This window comes from Corvus kubaryi, unplaced genomic scaffold (genome assembly GCF_017639235.1).
Source record: "Corvus kubaryi isolate FWS band 111438036 unplaced genomic scaffold, C.kubaryi_AGA036_p1.0 37308, whole genome shotgun sequence".
Taxonomy (NCBI): domain Eukaryota; kingdom Metazoa; phylum Chordata; class Aves; order Passeriformes; family Corvidae; genus Corvus; species Corvus kubaryi.
This window is the reverse complement of record NW_024581096.1, coordinates 14,326,214-14,342,710: the sequence shown is the minus strand read 5'-3', so window position 1 is coordinate 14,342,710 and position 16,497 is coordinate 14,326,214. Positions and strand designations below refer to the sequence as shown.

At 40.3% G+C, this 16,497-nt stretch overlaps 1 protein-coding gene across 4 annotated transcripts in view; it reads left to right on the top strand.

Moving 5' to 3' along the window:
* UNC13B (unc-13 homolog B) overlaps positions 1-16,497 on the top strand; it is a 206,048-nt gene that overhangs the window by 34,767 nt on the left and 154,784 nt on the right. For all 4 annotated transcript variants that reach the window (XM_042028646.1, XM_042028645.1, XM_042028644.1 and 1 more), the window contains exons 6-7: positions 7,109-7,179; positions 10,319-10,376. In XM_042028646.1, the coding sequence (XP_041884580.1) occupies positions 7,109-7,179; positions 10,319-10,376 (129 nt within the window). The remainder of the gene's footprint in view (positions 1-7,108; positions 7,180-10,318; positions 10,377-16,497) is intronic.

The window sequence follows — 16,497 nt, the reverse complement described above, 5'->3', positions numbered from 1 at the left end:
TTGGGGTTTGTGCTATTTTTTTTTCATGCACGGAGCATTGAAGTGTTTCAAAGTGTTCTGTCATTGTAAGGCTCATCCCTCTCCCTCTGCCTGGTGCATCCTTTTTGCTGCAAAGCCCCAGTCAGTGTGAGCAATTTGTATTGTGCTCTAAGCAGAGGTAGAGCAGTTATGCAGGCACTGGCGTTTGGTCAGCCCCTGTCAGGATTGTTCATCTGTTGTGGGAAGAAGTTAGGACATCTGTGGGTCTCATACCCCGCTTCCTGGTGGAGGGGAGGATGCAGGCCTTTGCCCTGCAGTTGGGGAGTCAGTACAAATTGTCTTTTGTGTTGTGAGTGCACAGTCCCCTGGATGGATGTACCTCAGGGGGAGCAGTGTTCTGTAGATGTAGTGGCACTGCTCTTTAACTACAGTCCAGTGTGCAAAGGGGAGGAGGTACCCTGACACCACAGCTGTCCTGACAGCTGTCTGATGTTGGTCAGGAGCCATCCCTCTTCCCCATGGAAATATCCTGGTGTTTCACTGCTGCTGCCCATGGGAAGTTTATTACTGAAATTACTTGTTATGCAAGAGGAGGAACAAGCCTGTTTCACCTCACAAGGAAATCTTGGTTCTTTGGGACAAATGTTGAGGCTTCTGGGAGGGACAGAACAAGCACACAGAGCTGAAGGCAAGGCTTGTAGCCACTGCCTTCTCATCTAAGTTCATTCTGACATGCTTGCTTGTAAACTGTTACTGCTTTAAAACAAAATGAAGTTCTGGTGTCTCCCTTTGTATTCAGAGAGGGTCCAAAAGAGAATTTGCTTTGTTCTGCAATTCATAGTCTGGACTGCTTGCATTTTGAGGTATTTTTTTCAAGTATAAGAAAACAGATTCCATGTAGATGCGTTAGAACATCTGAATTTTAAAAATCAAAATACTTCAGGTAATCATGTGTTTTCTCCCTACTACTATACTCAGAGGAGTTTTTCTTTGTTTATTTTGGGGTGATTTATACTACTATTTTACATTTTTATATTTGGAGAAGTAGAATTTCATTCAGAGCAGTAAATAAGTAAAAAGACTTCCTGATTCTTCTGGTTTTGACACAATTGATCATTTAAAGCACACCTATTACTTATTTCTTTGCTTACCATGCGAAATAGTGGAATAACACAGATTCCATATTACTGTGTTGAAGGGTTTTTGTTTTAGAATGTGAAAAGTTGTCTGCCTGTCCAGGGTTGCATAATGTCTAGGAAAAAAATGGGTGCATGAGTTAGCTCTTCAAAGGGTGCTCTTCTCTTGAAGAGTGCTGCAGTTTTTGCTTTGATCTCCATTTTCAGTCTGAGGTGCCATGGCAAGGTCAGAAGCGGGTTGAAAAGCAGGAGACGCTAAGGGTGTGTGATATTCCTCTAGAAATTGGCATCTACCCATGTCACCCTCTCCTGTGGTGTTTCCCCTCAAACCATGACTAAGTGTCTTCTGCCATCATCTCTGGGACAGAGAAGGACTCTGCACCATGGATTAGGCTCTGTCTCCTTGCCCTGGTGCTGTGGGACTTGGAGGGGTGCATGGAGCTCACAGCACTGCCTCTGCATCTCTCCCAAGGGATTTGCAAGTCAGTTCCCTTCAGCTGGATGGCAGCAATATGGATTCTTAGTGCCCTACATGTTAAAATTCTCTGTCATAGGAGTTGGGAACTGCTGCTTTAAACCTACACAGGGAACTAAATGGATCACTGATGTGTTGTGGAAGTTCTTAAGTCAGCAGCTGGGCCGTAGAGGCAAGATTTTAATAACAGGAGGTTTGGAGTGACACTTAGGAACATTGTGTATCATGTTTCGTTTCCCAGGTGAAGATCTCCTGGCTACTGTAGATACATGAGAATGAGAGTGATGTGTGGGCTCATGTACAGCTTGTGCTGCTTTTCAAGTTGGGTAAAACACTGCTGCCTGGGATAGCAGCTTTAAAAAAACCTGTGTGTTCTCCTGTTTGGCTGTGCTTCTGTCATTTTTCTATCATTTCTGGCTGCTGTCTCGTTTAGATGCACACAGATGCAGTACTCCAGGTTATTTGATGTATTTAAAATATTTCATTGTATTTAGGTGGAGCTTGAGAGGTTTTTAAGGGTTTGTAAAAGAGAATAAATGAATTTGAAAACCAGAAAAGCTGAAGTCATTAATGTAAAACATGATCGGGTATGCAAAGAGATTTAGAAACTGGTTTGTTGTTTGCACTATATTTATCCTGTATTAGTTTGCTGCTTCTGCTTCCACCTGATACATTCAAGGTTCTTCATTCCTGGTATCTCGTCTCCTGGTATTCTGGAGACTGGCAACCGCTAAAGCTGAAATTAATGCAAAACATGCTGATGCTCATAGTAGTAGTACACGATGAAGGCAACTTAGGGATTTTTAAATTTTTTTTTTTTCATATGAATTTGTTTTCAAGTATTTACCAGGCTTGGAGTTGGGAAGCAGTTGTCTCCTAACAAAGACTGGTGGGAGTTTAGTCTCTGCTCCTGGTGACAGAAGATAAGCTTTCCTGAGGTCATGCAGGAGTTAAACTTTGTCAATGGCCAGATTTGTAATGGGACAAAGAACATTGATGGTGGCCTTCATATGTCCCCTGTGTGTCCCACTGCATGTTCCAGATGCAGCTGTTGCCTTGTGGTCAGTTAGTGTGAGTTCAGCACATGCTGTACAGGGGAGGGCAGATCCGTGGGCCCTTCTGTGTTGCATACCTGTATGATGGCCTGCAGTGCTGGGGACCAGGCTGTCATCTCATGCTCTCTGCCAGCCCCATGTTCTTGAATGTTCAGTCTCTCAGAAACAGAACAACTGAAAATCCTCTGCTATGAAACTGCAACAAAGAGGACGGGAAATGTGAAACATTAGTGAGAGTTGATATTAACCTTTGGGGTGAGAAGCATTTTTGTGCCTGGTAGTCTTTTAAAAGTAGCAATAAACTGCCTTCTTCATGGCAAGAAGTGGTTGTTAGCCAAGACAGGCTGGAGCCACTTTCTCCTCTGATCCTATCTGTTTCTTCTTTGGAACAAGACAGACAAGGAAGGGATACAGCTTTCCTTGGTTGGTTTAGAAAATTTTCTGGTAGGGAGAAGACAATCTTATTATTGTTTTGATGCAGTGAGTGTGTGTTGGCACAGACTTTTCAGGATGCTTCTTTTCAAGTGTAAAATTGTTCTCTTTGATAGCAATTTTACTCTGTCCCTCTTTTTTAGAAGTGCAGTGACTGTGTACAAATCCCTCACAGGATGCAGTACTCAAAAATGCTTTTGGCTCCCAAACTACCGCAGTTTGGTTCTGTGCCAGGCAGTTTCTAGTTCATAATTGGAGTGAAGATGCTTTTAGTGTTCTCAACACTCCCAGGCTGGGAGCATGCTGCTCTGCATCTAACCATGCAGTGGGGTAAATGTGCTTCGTTACAGTGTCTTGGGAACCGAACAGAAAGAAAAACTCAGTTCAGCAAAGTCATTTCAGTGAGAACTTGTGAAGATTCCCATACATTGGGAAAGGGAAGAATTTGGAGCTGGGAAGAGGGGAAGCTAGGTGAACACTTGTAGGAAAGTGGGGAGGGTATCACTTTTGATTTCAGCTCTTGTTCTCACTCCTGCCAAGCTGGGTGTTGCACCAGCCCAGTACTTGCTAGCTTGGAAAAACTCAGAAGGCACAAGGTGATGTGCAAGGCTCAGAGCAAGGACCACCAAACCTGAGGAGAAGAAAAGCTTTAGGGCTGAAATGCCTGGTTGTTGCCAAGCTAGAGGTCTCTAAGCAGGAATGCTGTCATATTTAGCTACTTGAGGGAGTTTAACTGAGTGAAGTGGTCTGTATGGATGCACCAAATTCTCCTCTATTTCCTTCCTCATTCTGACGAGTCACTGTGCTGCTGTGTACCAATTCCAGGACGCTTATTTGCTCTGAGCAGCCTCAGAGCTGGGACCTCCACCCACACCCCTGCTCATGTCCCCAGGAATCTCTCTTCAGCTTAGCTTGGAGCCTTCAATCCTGAGTAATGCTGTGGGAGTTACTGATCCTCCACCCCATCTATTGCCTTGTCTCTGTCTGCTTATGGACCCCACAGATTCAGGCCCAGAAAGCCAGGAGCTTGGAGAATATGGGGTTCAGCTTCCAGCTGAGGATGGCAGTAAGGGCAAGGACAGTAAAGCTTGCAGTGTTTCTTTGTTGGTTTCAAATTAATAAGCACCAAAAGCTATTGAAACTATCTGCCCATCTCTCCTCTCTGTTATTTTTCAGCAGTTTTGTTTCACTGACACATGGCCTTGCTTGTTTTGTTCACCAAGTGTGGAGTCCTGAGATGGCATCATGTGGCCTCTCTCTGGACTAGTTCATCTTTTTATCTTGTAGCAGCAGTTAAGGTAGTGGAGTAATTTCCATTGTAGTCAAAAGGTGAGCAGTGATGCAGGAGCTCGGCAGTGGATGTGGCCTTGCAAGCAGTCTGTGGTCTCTGCACTAGGGATTTCCACTCTGTGCATTCCAAAGAAGCAGCTTCAACGAAACCACTGACTGAGGCGAAATGTAATGGAAGCTTCCTCAAAAAATTGAAAATTGTATCTCATTGGGATAGAATTTCTCATTTCTTTTGAGCAGGTAGCTTGACTCAGGATCACAGGCCAGTTGCTTCATATTTAAAGTTTGCTGTACAGTAATTTTACTGATATTAGTATTGATGACAAGAGTTTCTCTGAGATCAAGAAGATGTCCTTAAAGCAGCTGTTATCTAGACAATAGCTGATTTTTATCTCTGACTTGTATAAGCAGCTGTTTTAATAGAAGCAGGAATCCTGCAGTAAAAATCTGATAGCTCTGTTTATGAAATGGGCATCTGGGATGTAAGACAGGACCAGTAAATCCAAGAGACAAGTATTGCTCTTTGTTGCCTGGGCATGCCGCTGCACCATGGTGTATGTGAAAGTGTTAAGAGACATCCTCAATTTTTGCCGTGCTGATGGTAATCATTGCTTCACCCCTCCTCAATCTCTTTAGTCTTGATTTCAGGCTCCAGATTTGAGTGGTTCGGGCTCTGACCTTTAATTCTCATTTCATGAGTTTTTCTTTATCTCTTAGAGAAGTGATGTGTTTCCAAGACAATTCCATGGGCTTTGTGGTAATTTTTGGATTGTTTCAGGTCATTGTTGGAGTTTGTCCTCCTAAACTTCGTCAGTTCACTAATGCATTCTTTCTAGATCAGTTCTGTCCAGATTTGCTTTGAATGCCAACCCTAATTTGTGCAGAGACTATCTAATAAATCTGTGCAGCTGTGATCCACAGCCCTGATGATCAAAACATGTATGTATTTCTACAACTCTTGTAGTTGTGGAAGACTCTCTCATGTTTCTCCTACCTTATTTTCTAATAGGTTTTAACAACAAAGTAATGTACATCAGAAAGAGCAGCTGGCTTTGTGTGTCTTGGTTAAAATAAATTATTTTGGTCTCCCTCCAAGCAAGGAGAAATGGGTTGTCTTTTTTTCTACTTAGTGTGGGTTTTTTGGAGACAGATACTAAGCTTCCATAATACTTTCTCAAGTGGGGAGTATTTTAACCCCTTGTGTGGGTGAGATTAGTTGCATAAAAATTCAGCGGTGTTTCTGTTACAGAGATGTAGACATGAATTCATAGTCCAAGGAAATATCTACTGCTGAAGCTTGCAATTCCACTAAATCTGGCATGTACCTTTTAAGAGTGGTTCATGTTCTATTATCTGCAGTGTTTTGGGGTCATTGCCTTCATAAGATGATGGTTTGTGTGGCTGAGAGAAGACACATGTAGAAGAGACATTCCCTCAAAGCCAATAAATCCTGTTCTTTTTTTCTGTGAGGAGTGAGAGCAGATGTGACTTTTGGAATCACATTTTCATCAGGAGGCCACCCTGCCCTGATTCTCCCATTCTTGCCAGTGCATAGCTTACTGTATCATTGTGGTGGTGTCCATGGGGTACAGTTCATTGCAGGGAAACAAACTTCTTGGATGTAAACTTCTTGGCTCCTCCTGAGGCCACCTGAAAATGTAAAGAGTTGCAGGAGATGGGAAAACCAGCTGAACTGGTACAGCACTATCTTCCTGTCAGCTTGCAGGGCTGGTAGTGTTTTTAGCTGGAACACTCCCTCCATTTCCTTCCTCTGTGAGCTTCGAAGTTTCTGCAGTAGTGCAGTTTCAGGCCATAAATAGCCAGATTTCAGAAGTTGCTACAGTCAGGAATGTTGAGTGGCTAGAAAAAAACCCAAACAAAAGAAACCCAAATAATTTTTTTTCTTTTCCAATGTTTTCACACCACCCCATCCCTAAATAATTTTGTGTTAAGCTTTTCACAGCAGGTTATCTGCATCTCCAGGCATGTGCTTTGGAAGGGGAAATTTTGAGTGGCAGAAGTCAGTGTTCCATTAGGACACTCTATTACTTCAAAGTGTGAAAAAGAAAATAGTTACCAAAATAAAAGTGATAATGCTTTCTACTTGCTGTCAGCTTGGTAGCTCCTCTAGACGGTAAAAGTGTTGTGATTCACTTCACAATGAAGCTGCAGTGTGATGTAAAAGTAAGAATGTGCTTTCATGTGAATATGACTGCCTGTAACTCTGTTGATTCACTCAAAAGATTTGGCTTATTGCTGGCAAAGAAATAAGAGACCATTTATTTTTTGGTACCTAATCTGGGTTACTCCAGGAGGTGTGCTATTGGTGTGCATAAGGTCTGCTATTCAAGGGCAGCCCGTGTTCTGCTGAGGTTACAAAAAGCCTCCAGGAGAGGCTCTTGTTATGTGTTATCAAGCATAAGCAAGTGTATTAAAATACTGTTGTGAAATGGCTCTCCATCAAACTAATACTTGAATTAAATGTGAACCAGTCTGTCTTTCTCTTTCTTACCTTTGTGTAAGTGTGCATTTGGTTAATCAGCTTTAAACAAGAAAGCAGTGTAAGCCCTTGAACTGTGCTACTACTTACAATGTTTATTTTCCGTCTGAGTGCTAACGTAAGACAGTCCTATTTCTTCAAAATCATATGTGGGTTTTGTGCATGTGATCTGTACTGCTAATGGTGATGAATACAAAGTTGCCTGGTTAATAAGGTGGTGTGACTTACTCTTTTGACTTAGATATCCCCGAAGACGAGGCCAGATACTGGACCAGAAAATTAGAACAAGTAAATTCACTGGGAGATGATGAGGTAAATATCTAAACGGAAAGAATAATTTAGCCCTGAATGTCTTATAACTAGCTTTTATTCTTTGTATTAGATCCCTGTGATTAGGGTAACTGCTAAATGTTGATTATTTACAAGTCTTCCATGAACTACTTGGAGAACTCTTTTCTCAAGTGTACTCTTTAGTGTTAAGGAGAGGAATACTTTTCTTCATGCTGGAAGTGCTCGAATAATGTTTTGTTGATGTGAATATGTTCAAAGAAAAGGCAACACCATGCTTTACCAGAGTAGAGAGTGAAAGCATTTTTGACCGGCTGTGGCAGGTTCTTTTTGTGAAATCAAGTCAAAAAGGACTTTTTTGCAGTTGACTGTTTCCTTGAAGAATGCAAAGCAAAATATTGAATCTTTATTTGAACTGAGGACTGTTGGAGCTGTTGGCTTTTATCCTAATGCAGTTGTTAAAAGCTCAGTTTATATGAATCTTGTATTAGAATACATGCTAGCTATGACTTTGGTTTCCGGGCTCTAGTGTGTACTTGGCTAAGCAGCTATAAAATAAAGGTTACTTTTTTTATTTTTAAGAGAGGCAGTTCATATTGTTTGCAGAACAAGATTTAACATGTTAATACCTGTATCAGGAATGAAGAATTTAACAAAGCCCAGTACTCATGTGTTGATCTGAACATCGAGTAAGAACATGGTGCTGGTGAAAACTCTTTGACAAGTCTCCTTCCATAGCAAGAGTTTCCATAGCAAGATAACTTGCAAAATATTCTCCCAATGCAATGACTTTAGGAGGTTTTTGTTCTGGGATCCTTCATCTATTCTTTTCTGTTCATTATATCAGTGATTTGGTTTACTGTGCAGATGAAGGAGACTAAGGTGGATTTTCTTTTTGACTGAGGACAGACCATTATTTGGGCGGATAAAAATTAAAAGACTTTAGGGCAGGCTCTCCTGCCTTCCTAGAAGTTTGAGAGCCTTTAAGAGTCGATGAAAAGCTCAGTCTGAGTCGTCCTGTCAGTGATGATGGTGTAGTGCCTCCCTGCTTCTGTGGGCTGGAGCAGCAGTCAAGGTACTTCAGCGAGGCTCAGGTGCCCTCTAGTGCTTCATCAAGCTGGTACTTGCTGAAAGATATCCTGAGCTTTCCGAGTCTCTCCTTTTCCTGCAGTGCCATGCATTGCTTGCTTAACTGCATGCTTTTATCAAATACCATTATCAAGTACCAGTAACTGCATGCTTTTTTCAAATACCAGTAACAAAGTAATATCTCTGTATTTGTGACCTAGTGGTCTCAGATTTATTGTGGATGTTTCCTGTGACCAAGGAGAAAAAAACCTGTGCAGGGCCTGACCTAAGGTGATTCTTCTAAAGTTCTCCACATTTGCCAACCACCCAGAAAGGGGATGAGATCTTCCTTGCATATTCCCCTAATAGGCAGTGACTTGTAGCTCGGGAACTTCCAGAGCCAGAGGCAGTATCCTTGTGTTGAGCAGCACTCAGTGGAGTTTCTTTTGTGGATGCCAGTTGCCCTTTAAATGCACCCAGGTCAGTTATGTTTGTGCAAAGGAATTCAGCACCGTAATTGTACATTGCCTGAAGAAATGTCTTAATTGCTCTGAGCAAACAAACCTGGTGTTTGAGAAACTAGCTGGAGGCAGGTTTATTTGGAGAAATTAAATGACTGATCCTCATGCATCCAGTCTGTGCCACTGAGCTTTACAGACCTCACCTTTTGGGCTGCAGAGTCCTGGTCTGCACAGTGTTTTTTAGCACAGGACAACTTTGTGCCTTTGTCTTCTTTGTTTTAAGTTCATCTACCTCTGTTTGAGACGATGAATGAACAGACTAAAGCTGCACAGGAGTACTCAAGAAGCAGGTTCATTTAGAGTTCATACGGTGTCACAGAAATGCTTTCCAGCCTCTCTTCCTACAAACACTTAATATTCCATTTTCATTTTGGGACTCCTTATAGCCGTCGGGCTGATGCCTTAAAAATAACAAACTGCTGCCATTCTGGGATCTCTGAGGATAGTAATTCAGAACCCACTGCTGTCCTGTGCTACTGAAATTGCTCATCAGCAGACTTCCTTTCACCACTTTGTCAACCAGTCAGTGCTGTGAGATCCGGCAGTTCTTGTTTTCACAATCCTGATTAACTCAGTGGGTTGGCAGTTTGCTGATGATAAGACTAACCACCTTTCAGGATCCCTTGTGCATTTTAAATAGCACAGATTGGAAGATAACCGCAGCGGAAGTCTGCGGGTTGTCACCTTCCATGCACAGAACTGGTCATTAATCCCTGCCAAATCCAAGGAGAGACTGTCTGGTGGCTGCGTTTTCCACAGGCTGCAGCACCGGCTTGATAAGTTTGCCACTTCCTTTGTTGTCAGATCTTTTTTTCCTAGCAAAGACTGTTCTCATTATTTTGGTCAATTGTCCTAATTTTCTCATATCTCTATGTAACACAAGATAGGAGAGAATAACAAAATGAAACCACTGGCATTCCCCTAGGGAACGCTTTGATGCTGTAACAAACTGCTTTGTAAAAAGTCAAAGCTGAATAATTTAAATACCTCAGTGTTCTCTAATTTAGTATTAAATGAGATGAAAAATTCTTCACTTTGGATGTAAAGTGGATCACAGGAGAGTTTGCAAGTACTGGCTGGGCAGACATTGTGTTCTTGCCCTGCCAGGCACAGTAATTACCTTACTGCTTCCATCTCATACTGCAGAGTTGCTGTGAGCCCACATGAGTTTTGAACTGTTAAAGCTGTACTGGAGTGTCTAGATATAAACAGGCGTATTCCCAGTTTGGAGCTCCCTGTCACACTGGCATTAAGTTGTGGAGAATCAGGTCTTTCAGATGTCTAATTGGAGGTCTCAGAATTGGTAATAGGGCCTGTGCTTGTTCTAAAGCAGACTTTACCTTAAACAGAAGTGCACTTTTTAACATGTGATTTTGGCATGAGAAAAGAGGAGACTTCTGGGAGTGTGTTTAAATGCAGCTATAAAGGAGAATATATTATGGATATTATGCTTATAGATATTGTACTTTGATACTACTAGGGATATTTTCTCTTGTGTGTGGCATGCTGTCATAAAGTTACTATTTGCTTTCTTATCTGTCTATGTTCCTTCCTATTTTTTTTCCCTCCTTTAGTATTCCTTTCAGGAGGAAGTCCAGAAGAAACCATTGCCCAGTGCTGCCTCCCAGTGTTGTAAGTTAGACTTATTTATTTTCAATATTTTTTCCTCTTTCAGTGTACTTGATTTCCTTCTATGGTCAGTTATCAAGTGATGGTACATCTGAAGAATATTTCTTACTAGAAGTACTTAAATCTCTGTGCAGTTACGAAAAGCTGTCCTCCTCTAAATGTTGCTCTGCAGCTTCTGATGCCAGGAAGTGAAATCAGGCATTGAGTCTTTAACTTGCTGTTGTCCCTGTGTGCAATAGGAACAGAAAATGTGTTCAAAGTCCCTGAGATTGTCAGGCCCTTGTAATATTTATACCAGTAAGAAAATGCTGTGTTTATTTATTTGACTACATTAGACTATGTTCTCTTAAAACTTCCTTTGTTAAATATAATTTTTATTACTGTTTAATGAAATTTCAAGAGGGAGAAAATAGATGGAGACCAGTACTACTGGTAGCCTTTCAAAATGCACCAGAGGTTTGTGTACTTGATGTCTAATTTCTTCAATATTACTTTTCAATGCTGCGTTGATGGATGGAAAAAATATTTTTACTAATTTCTGCTTATCTTGTCTTGCATTTTTTATGCTTATGAAAACATGGATGGCAAAATAACATAGCACTTGATGTCTCTGATGATCTGCAAAATTAGATTTTTGAAACACTGCTTTTAACATACAATAGATGAAAGCTCAGTGATGTCTCTTGTGAATGTGTTATCTACTTTTGGCAACAACATTAATAAAATTCAAGTCTCATAATTTAAACAAATCTTTTATCCTCTACTTAAAATCCTGTAAGATGTGCGTATTACACATTGCAGGCTGTTTATCCATTAGGCTGATTATAGGATCTCCTCAAAACTGATAACATTAGGAAATGCTAATTACTGTTTACCTTCTTTGAGTAGAATTAATTTCTCTGTGTACTTTTTGTTACGTTATCTTAAAAGTATCTTCAACCAACTATAGACATTAACCAATTGCCTAGGAAATCTGATTGTGCTGTGTAGCTGGAACATGTACAGCTCTATATCAAAGTATTCCAGTAATACTTTCATTCTGGTAACACTGAATGTGTCCTCCTTTTTTTTAAAAAAAAAATAGGTGTATGTGGAGTTTTTTAGTTTGGTTTTTTTCCTCTTAGTTGTGCTGTTGTTGTTGTTGTGTTTTTCAGTTTTTTGTTGTGTTTTGTTTTGTTTTTTAAATAGTCAAAAGGGTACGATTGATTTGTTAAGCCAACAAATAAGAAACATTTTGGGAGAAACTAATATTTGATTAAATCATACTAACATAGTGTGCAGAACCCCTAATGTCAAAAGGTCAAAGAAAAACTGTCTGATGTATGAAGTGTCCAAGAAATGAACATGTTGTTTGCTGAAATTATTTTCCTGGCTCTATGCCCTGGGCTTTGCTTTTGTTTGAGGGAGGCTGGTTTGATTGAATCTCCTAAGTATTGAGATGTATGGGTAAATTAGAGGGAATGCTTCTGTGCAGGGAAAATAAGCTGCACCTGTTCCCACAGCAGGGTGCTTTTACATCCCCCTGTAGCTGGTTTCTCCCCTGGAGAACCAGCTGGGCTCTTGCAGACAGACACAGCGAGGAGCAGCCCTACAGCCGTCCTTGTTGTGCTGGCTGTTAACAGCCTGCATCTTGCTGGAAAATGACCTTTTGCAATATTCAGTTGAAGGCCCCGTGGTTTGAACAATTAATGTCACATAAGAATTAATATAATCATTCATGAGATTAAAACACTCATTAGAATGGATGTTAAACATTTCATAGCAGTCTGTTGTTAATGTATTGAAGAATTTTCAATAAAGCTGATGGCACTGCATGTACTTTGGCTTGTTTACTGCCTGAAAGTATCTGATGTCTATGAATATCTATTTACATGGAAAAAATACAAAATAGACATTTAATATAGAGGTACTTTTGAAAAATGAACTCTGCCTGCATGAACTTGTGCATAAGAGTTGTCAGCTTGCCTTGATACAGCACAGTACTTTGAGACTCAAGAGTTCAACTCAGAACATGCACAGATTGTATCTCTATTGAAAGCTGACCTGGCCTTTGCATGTGACTCAGCAGCAGGGTGGGTGTCCTTCACCACACTAAAATGTGTTCAATATGGAGTGTTCTTACTTACCATGTGGGTAAATAATTGATAGGTGTATTTTTAGATATAATAAAAATGACCCTCAAGAACACTTTTGAGACTCATCCAATTTTCCATCACAACATTTTTCATTTTCATCATCTAGATATGCCAGATGAGGTATGGTCACTGTTAGGAGCAGGACACAGTCTGCTGGACAGCAGACTAAGTATTTATTTAGAAGGAGGAAAAAACATGCTCAATGTGAGTAGGTTTTACTCCGCGAGAATGTTTTCCCAATCCTTCAAAAAATACAAAATTATCTTAAAACCTGATGCTCTATAGAGCAAAAGTGCTGCAAAACATTTCATATAGCTTGCACTTAAAAACATAATGGTACATAACTGCACGTATCACTGGCATCCTGCTTAGCCACTCTGGCAGCTCTCAGAAGACCATTTTGATGTCCTTGTTCCAGCTAGAGAAAATCCTACTCCAGCAGGCAGGATCAGGTTCTTTAATTAGCGAAATACATGTCCTTGCATGTTAAAATTAGATTACACTTCTGCCCTCTTCTGCCCTCTTCTGCATCTGTACTTTCTGCACATCTTTTACCTTTTCCAAACCATCTTTTCTTGTGGTGGTTTCCCACTTCCTGCAGGGATGCTGCTGGTTCTTCTATCTCCCCTGAGTAGAGAGGGGGAGAAGGATGGAGCAGGATGTGAGAGAAGAGAGGTGGCCCCGTGTGAAAGCCAGTCTCTGATCTGAGGGTGGGTTTTTGTCTCTGGTCGTATATGGGCTGCTGCTTGGGCATGGTGCCATGGGAAATCTCAGCCCTTACTGGGAGCTCTAATTTTTCCAGAGATTATTGAGCTTTCAGGCCTCCTTTCACAGTCTCATATGCTGTTTTGTTCTTAGAAGAGTCTGACCCATAATTTCTGAGGTAATGTGGGATTTGGGCTTCCTACCTATTCTTAAATGAGGCGGGTGGTTCTGTTGTATGTACAATCTTTTCTAAGTCCTGCTGATTTTGGCACTCCCTGCCTCTTTCCTTTGTTATACTTAACCATTTAATTTTTAACTCCCAACTGCTATGCTTCCCTATATATTCCTCCTGCCCCAGAAAGATCACATGCTTCTAATTGACTTAACTTTCAGCGATCCCAAGCAATAAGCAAAGCACTGTAGAGTCCATGGATCTAGTTTTGTTTGCCTTTCTATTAAATGTAGTCATAATTATTAATTTTTTGTTAGAAAACTGCAGCATCTCCATATTGGCTTTTACCCATGACCTGAAATTAAATGTAAATTGAAAAGAAAGCAAGACATTTTGTCTGGAAATTCACTTTAAAATATGCAGATTGAAAACATATTGTTTGATTACTTTGGCATTGAGTCAATGAGCTCTAAGTTAGTTATTGTGAGGAGTTACAGATATGTTTTCCTTGTATGCTCAAGACCATTTCTGGACACATGAAAGTCCATTATAATCCACAAGTGAGTCACACTGTGAATATTTTAAATGCAGCTCCGACTTGGATCAGTCACAGTGCAAACTGGGATGAGAAAGATACTCTGCATCTTTGCAGAATCAATTTGGCAGACTTGGTTAATATCAGTTATTCTAAATACTGCCCTACACCATTTGTCAGGGAGTTTACAAATCTGGAAGAGAGCAGGTTTGTTCAATATTGTTCTCAGGGAAGATAACCTAGGTGCCACTGAATCAACCAGTTATGTCTGTCCTCTTATCATTGACTAATAATTTTTCTGAGAGTGCTTTATTGTCCTTTTTCTGTTTCAATGTTTTTGTTCTATTTCCTTGAATCCTTTGCTCTGTAAAATCCCCAGTTACCAGGGCTGTGGTGGGTGGTAACATTTTGTTGTGGGGTTTTTTTGTTTGTTTGTTTGTTTTTTCTTTTTGTGCATGTGTATGTATTTTATTGTAGGTTTTGGTGTGCTTCTTTTGTACCAGAAGAAGGTAAATTTTTTACTTGGCTCTGGATTGTAGGTTGGTAAGAGCAACAAAAGAAGCAATAGCTTCTGATATACTGTTTTACCAGCAGAAAGAACCAAAGCCAGCGTGTGCTTGGCCTGCCATAAGGGGAAAGAGTAAGGAACAAGATTACATCTCTTAATGCTCTCTGGAGCATGTGTGTGCACATGCATGCAGGAAAAAATGCTAGTTTTGTTTGAGGTACATAAGCAGCTTTTTATCTACTTTAAATCTGGCAAAATGTTTTATACACATTATAGGATTGTTTGTTATTTGGTGCCAGATCAATTTGTCGTGGTGACCCTTCTTTGCCGCTGATATTTGAAGAAATCTGTTTCTGCAAAATTCTTCTAATACCTTCGCATGCACTACTATTTCAAAGGTACCACAGAGGCTGACTCTGAGAGGTTTCATTTCTGATGTTCACTGTTTTTGGTTTTTTTTGGGGGAGCTCAAATTCCACTGGTACATCAGGAAGACCAGAACATGACCCTCCTAATTGTTCATAGAGCTGTATGATCTGTGATAGTGGAGGGTCAGGCAGCATAGTTGTCTTGAGAATACTGGTAGGTGACACTACCCTCCTTGTTGTAGAGGTGTGTGCTATACATCAGGATTGTTGCTGGTTTTTTCTGGTTACCAGCCTGATTCTGCACTTAGACAACAGAGGTCAGCAGCCACCTACAGCATTTCTAGTCCACACCAGTTTGGGAAGGGTGAGAAAGAAGTCAATGATTATTTTACCCTTTTCAAGGGTAGGTGACGCTGAAGATCGTGCTGCACTCATTAAATAGCTGTGCTCTAGTAAGAGTAGAACTTCTGGCCACAGTGCAGTTACAACTCGAAAGACTGTTCTGTGGAAGTGTAATTCAAAACAGCACATATGAATGACTTTATTTATTTAGGCTGGGCCAAGGAAAACTGCCTTAGTCCATGCAAGGGGAACCATTGTATGAGCTTTTTTTGTGGTAGTTTATTGATGGGCTGGGAAAGCTAGATCCTTGGCCTCTCTGCTTCTGGGTGACTGGCAGCTCCTGTTTCTCTTTGTTTAGGATAAATGCCCTCTGGGATATTTGTTTTCTAGTGGCTTTGTGGCACTCACTGTCTGGGCTGGCTGAAGGCATGTTAGATCTGCTAAAAGGAACACAGATTCAAGGGTTTGCGCTAAAATTTTAGGATAAAGCTGCTACTTCAGGACTGGATATGTCTAAGGAAAAGTACTCGGCATATGGAATTTAAAAATAAAAATACTGGCTATATTAGGAGATTATACAGTAACAAAGTTTGATGTACTGCTGAACTCTAGAGAATTCTAGGGCTTTGAATTTGCTGATGATCGTCTAAATATAGTTTTTTTGTTGTTGTTTTTGTAGAGTATGGGCTGCATTCTGAAAGGTGGTCACAAGGAAATAAAGCTTTTACTTTTAAATAAACCCCTCCTAATGTAAAATTCTTACTGAAATGCTGAACACTGACAATATTAAATGCCAGTACTGACAAGTGTCTCTATAAAAGGTGATCAAACAAAGCAAATGCTCATTTAAACACTCTAGCTTTCATAATTTGTCTAGTGCACTTCATGAAAGCTTCTCTTTTTTTCTATTTCAGTTTTTTAAGGACTTTATTAGTCATCATTTAATATCATAGCAATAGGAGCAAAATATTTTGAATTTTGTTACAACAGTGAAATATAAACTTTTTAAAAAATTTTAAATTTTAAACTGATAGAAAAATGATTGCCCAACTTCATGCAAAAGCCATAAATATGTGTCCTTGAACAGTGAGGTTTGTACTGAAAGTCCAAGATTAAAAATCAGAAGAAAAAAAGACACCAAATCTTTTATCTCAGCTGCTGTAGAACATTATATTGCTCTTTGCTATTATGCATATATGTAATGTTAAGTTATCACCTGTAGTCCAGAATTGTATCTCAGGAAAGGGTATATAAATCTTTTGTCTGTAGCTGTGTTTACATGGTCTGTGTGATTTGGTAGCCTGGTAATTTGGAAGACAAAGATGGCCATGTTAGGTATCAGTGCAAGGATAGAAATGT